Below are 5,345 nucleotides of genomic sequence, written 5' to 3'. Positions count from 1 at the left end.
TTGTGTCAATGTTTTCTATGGTGTCTTCTGCCCCTGAGATTCTTTCTTCTATCTCTTGTATTCTGTTGAAAAAGTATGGAATGCTTCACGAATTTGCATGTCATCCTTGCACAGGGGCCATGCTAATCTTCTCTCCAATTTTCGTATCGTTCCAATTTTAGTATATGTGCTGCCAAAGCAAGCACAGCCTGATTCATTTCTATTACGGCCAAAGATCAGGGTTCTACACTGCTAGCATGAACTCCAAGAAGGCTGCCACAAAGCTGGCAAGGGATGAGGCAAGACACATAGCCATGCCACTAATCCTTCTTGTTGTATTATATTGCTTCTATATCTAGCCAATAATTACTTATTTCCACAAATGTTTGACACTTCCTAGAACCCATCCAGAGTTTGTCCTGATGGCTTCTGTTACATTTTCTTGAAGATTCTATGAGGAGGAGATGGGTATTTGGTGCTAGATATGTAGCTATTTTCCTAATAAACTTCTGACCTAAAATTTACTATACTTTTCATTACCTCCATTTTATGGTAGTTTTCAAAGCATAAAAAGGTAAATAACATTTCTAACAAATCCTCCTATGGAATCATTTAGATATTCCTATGACTCTTTTTGTCTCATTTTTAATTCTTCAAAAATTCTGTACAGTGTATCATATTCACACTCTTATTTCTCCCAGATCCATCTCCCCCTTCCTACTCATTCAAGTTTGTGTTCACTTGCTCACTTGTTCTCTTTCTCCTTCTCTCTGTCTCTGTCTCTGTCTCTGTCTCTCTCTCTCTCTCTCTCTCTCTCTCTCTTTCTCTCTCATATTGTAACCCTTTAAGCAGTTTGTACTGCCTATATACTCTTAGTTGTTGGCTTTCACTAGAAGACAGTTAATCTACTAGGGACCACACCCTTTGAGAAAACTGACTCTTTTCCAGTAGCTATCAACTGCCAAAAGAGTTTTATCTGGCTTGAATTTTCCCAGCTCTTGTGCAAGCTGTTTTAACTACTGTGCAACTGCTCCACGTGTCTAGAAAACAGTTTCCTTGTAGTCAACCATGGTCTCTGGCTCTTGTAGTCTTTCTCCCTAATCTTCTGGAATGATCCCTGGGCCTTAGAGAAGGAAGTTAGATACAGATAAATTACATAATAAATGTTAAACTAATCTCAGATAACCAAAAACTCTAGTGATAAGACAAAACTTGATGTCAGGGAGTCTGTTAGAAGCCTCTTCCTCCTGGTTTCTGCAACACACATTGCTGAATAACTTTAAACAGGGTTTACAGTGTGCTTTGGTGAAGGAGTGACAACAGTACTCAGTCTCAAGTGTTCCTCTTTGTGACTCATACTGCTCTAGTCAATTCTCCTTGAACACCTTGATCATAAGAGGAGGCCCAAGAAAACAAGGTATTTTTTCCATTTGTATTGGTTATCTTATTTATTTACATTTCAAATGTTATCCTCCTTCCCAGTTTCTCCTCTACAAACCCTCTATCCCTTCCCTTCTCCCCTGCCTCTGTGAAGGTGCTCCCCTACCCACCCCTGTACTTCTTTCTGCCTCAGCACCCTAACATTCCCCTACCCTGGGACCCTCTACAGGACCAAAGGCCCCCTCCCAATGATGTCCAACAAGACAATTCTCTGCTACATATCCAGCTGGAGCTATGTATCCCCCACCCCATGTGTACTCTTTGATTGGTGGTTTAGTCCTCGGGAGCTTTGGGTGGGTATGGTTGGTTGATATTGTTGTTCTTCCTATGGGATTGCAAACCCCTTCAGCTCCTTCAGTCCTTGTCCTAACTTCTCCACTGGGGTCCCCATGCTCAGTCTGATGTTTGGCTGTGTACATCTGCATCTGCATTGGTCAGCTCTGGCAGAGCCTTTCAGGAGACAGCTTTACCAGGTTCCTGTCAGCAAGCACTTCTTGGCAGAAAACAAGGTCTTAAGAGAATGTTTGCTTTAGTGATATTAGTGGCTCAGTGTGTTCTTCACTGCACTCAATATAATGTTACAATATTAAAGGCACCCAATCAAGTTTGTTGAGAAATGTTTTCCCCTCAAAGTCATCTCTCTCTATTTACAGGAAGCTCCTGAAAGGAAGAAAGTGTGTAAATCCCTTACCTGGTATGATTTGCACTACAGCATCCACAATTATACTTATAAAGCCTAAACAGTGGTTGAAGACAAAGATCTTGATGTAGGCGTTGGTGCTATTGTTGTAGCAGAAGCTTAGCAGATAGATGAAGGGGATGATGGACCAGCCAAACAACATGAGGATGAACATTGTGTCCAGGAAGTGGTATTTCTCCAACAGTATATCCACATCGGTGTATAGGAACACTAGCTGAGAGGGGCATGGAAACACAAAGCAAACGGCACGTATTAGCTACTTTCTCTGTTGCCATGTTCCACGACACTGATGTCTTGCAGAAACTTTAGATAGAGGTGCCTTGTCTCTTGGCTGATGAGGAGGCAAGGGACTGCTGGAAGTAAGGGCTGAGCTGATGATGTTAACAATTTGCCCCAAATGACCCATTTCTGCAAACTAGATCCTACCTCCTAAAGATTCCACAGCCCCCAAATACCAATAAATGAACTGTGAATTTTCGTGTGGTGGTTCAGGTTCTGACCATGCAGTATGCAATTCCTGTCCTGAAAGCCAGAACATTTAGTGAAGGACAGAAAAGTCCCCTTTGGTGGAACTAACTCTTCACCAACTGTAAGGAGCATGTAAGGCCTGAAGGCCAGGAAGGTTAAAATGAAATATTAAGTGACAAGTGAATAAAATGAAAGTAAATGTGTAAAATGGATAAGCTTACTGCAAGGCGGTAACCCAGAGTGAAATCCCAGATAAAGACAGAGGGCTGCACAAAGCCCAACGTGCAGACATAGATAGAGATAAGCAAAGAGCTTAAAAACCATGGCCAGAAGCAACCAAGCTGGAGACGAGATGGCCTGCTGAACGAATCCATGCAGCTCAGACTCAGACTCTCGCCTCCCTCCTTCTGACCCAGACTCTAGCCTTCCACCTCCTGATAAGGCGCTCACACAATCAATGTCTTGGGAGCCCGAGCCTGCAAAGCAGAGACAGGCCGTATATCTCTTAGCTTATGATGTTAGAATCTCTTAGCTTATGATGTTAGAATCTCTTAGCTTATGATGTTAGAATGTTAGGATGTTTGGAATTGTTCTGCTAGTAATACTAGTGATTGCTATGTTATTTTGGTGTGTAATTTGTGTGATACAGCTTGATATAGTACATAAAAGCTCTTTTAGCACCACGTCTGACTCCTTGTCTTCTGTCATAATTGCTGAGGGGCGTCCACCAGCTGAAACCATAGGCTGGTCGGTCACCCTAAGTGCTCCTGTCACCAACCAAACACTCTTACTGATGAGCGACCTCCTGACCACTGACCATGGCCACTGCACTTGCTTTCCTACTCTCATCTTGACTTAGAATATTTTCATTCCATTCTCCATGGAATCAAGTTTTCAAATTGTACTCTTCTTTTACTTCCAATTCCAAGTACACCCACTCTCAATTTCCGTGTTTTTACAAATTGGTTCACTTTATGGAAGAACTTCCTTTTTTCTAAGGGATCTACCATTTGCCACAATTAAAATAGTGCCACACTTACATTGGTTAAGTTAACTATGTTAGTTTAAATTTTCTTATCATTATTAGGTTCTACAAATAAATCAATGTTAAGCTTGCTTCAAAAATCAATTTAGAATAATTTTCACCAGTCTCTTGGAGATGTTGGTTTTTAACTGATATAGCACTCCCCCCTGAGCATTTGATGGATTTTGTAAATAAAGCAATTCATCTTGGAGTTTTCCCTATTAAAAAAGTTTCAATTACAGATCCCAATAGAGAATTAGAAGGAATGCCAACAGATCAAATGGGAGAAAAATGTAAAACTAAAAAACTTCAATACTATAAGGAATGAAGGTTTTATTTGTTTGTTTGTTTAAATCCTCAAATCTAAGAGTTAGTTAGACTATATTTTCTACTTTAGCATTTGGGGTTTTGCTAGATTTTTAAACATTTCAATTTCTATGAATATGGTAGGTTATTTAAATAACTTTCCTACTACTTCCTAGTCAAAGGGTGAAAAAAAATGTTTTTATAGCTGGGAGGCACAGGCCTCACAAGTGGTAGGGTGTTGACTCCTCCCCCAACTGCCTTAGCTCCTCGGCAGAGTTGACCTGCTGAGCCTGTAGACTGCCACCTGCTGGGATTAAACAATAGCCCGTTGTGCTGCAGTTCACCTTTGAGGATTTCGGAGTAAGCTACACCTGGTTGCTGACACACCTACTCTCCAGAGGACCTGCTGACTTGTTAATATGCCTACTTGCCTGAAAACTTTGGGTTGCGTCTTGGCGTCTTCACGTCTGAGACTGTGTTTATGTTATGCATATATTTTATTTCTGGAGATTTCGGTTTCATTTCTTACCTGCCTATATAAGCTCAAAATACCCCCAAGTAAACAGATGCCTTGATAAGATTTTACTTGGCATCCGTGTCTCTTTTGTTCTCCCGACCCGTTTCATTTTACAGGTCCTATCTAACCTCCAGCTGACGCGAACACTGACCCGAGTGGGGCTGCGGGACGGTTCCACTCAGAAGGGCAGCTGGGACAGGATCCCCTCTACCTCTATCTACATCAAGGAGTGACAGCCCTCTCTGCCTCTTCCCTGCAAGTGAAGAGCTTGCCTTCAGGGAGTGCTCTAACCCAGGGACTCCAGTGAAATCCACCATTCTCTCTCCAGGACTTTCTAAGGCGAGACCAGCTGGGAGGCACAGGCCTCACAAGTGACAGGGTAGCCAGGACAGGATCCTTTCTTCCTCAGACCACACCTAGGAGGGACAACAGATCCACAGCCCTCTCTGCACCTTTCCCGAAAGTGGAGATCCTGTCTCCATGGTGTGCTCTGACCCCAGGACTCAGGACGGACAACTGATCCACAGCCATCTACACTCGGGGTTTTACCAGAGGAGAGCTGATCTCCCAGAAGTGCTGACACAGACTTACAGACCCACAGGAAGAACAAGCTCTAGTCAGAGACAGCAAGAACATCTAACACCAGAGATCAACAGATGGCTAAAGGCAGACACAAGAATCCTACCAACAGAAACCAAGACTACTTGGCTTCATCAGAACCTAGAACTCCCACCACAGCAAGTCCTGGATATCCCAAAACACCAGAAAAGCAAGATTTGGATCTAAAATCATATCTCACAATGGTGCTAAAGGAATTTAAGAAGGACATGAATAACTCCTGTAAGAAATACAGGAGAACACAGGTAAAGAGGAACAAGCCATTAAAGAAGAAACAAAAAAAAAAAAAAAAA

At 42.3% G+C, this 5,345-nt stretch overlaps 1 protein-coding gene and 1 pseudogene across 5 annotated transcripts in view; both read right to left on the bottom strand.

Moving 5' to 3' along the window:
• LOC116102881 (ATP-binding cassette sub-family A member 3-like) overlaps nt 1-5,345 on the bottom strand; it is a 132,493-nt gene that overhangs the window by 37,836 nt on the left and 89,312 nt on the right. For all 5 annotated transcript variants that reach the window (XM_031388109.1, XM_031388114.1, XM_031388110.1 and 2 more), the window contains exon 22: nt 2,111-2,333. In XM_031388109.1, the coding sequence (XP_031243969.1) occupies nt 2,111-2,333 (223 nt within the window). The remainder of the gene's footprint in view (nt 1-2,110; nt 2,334-5,345) is intronic.
• Nucleotides 70-185, bottom strand: LOC116104215 (annotated as a pseudogene).

Source organism: Mastomys coucha, unplaced genomic scaffold (assembly GCF_008632895.1).
Source record: "Mastomys coucha isolate ucsf_1 unplaced genomic scaffold, UCSF_Mcou_1 pScaffold21, whole genome shotgun sequence".
Taxonomy (NCBI): domain Eukaryota; kingdom Metazoa; phylum Chordata; class Mammalia; order Rodentia; family Muridae; genus Mastomys; species Mastomys coucha.
The sequence above is the reverse complement of the archived record's forward strand: the minus strand, read 5'-3'. Positions and strand labels throughout refer to the sequence as shown.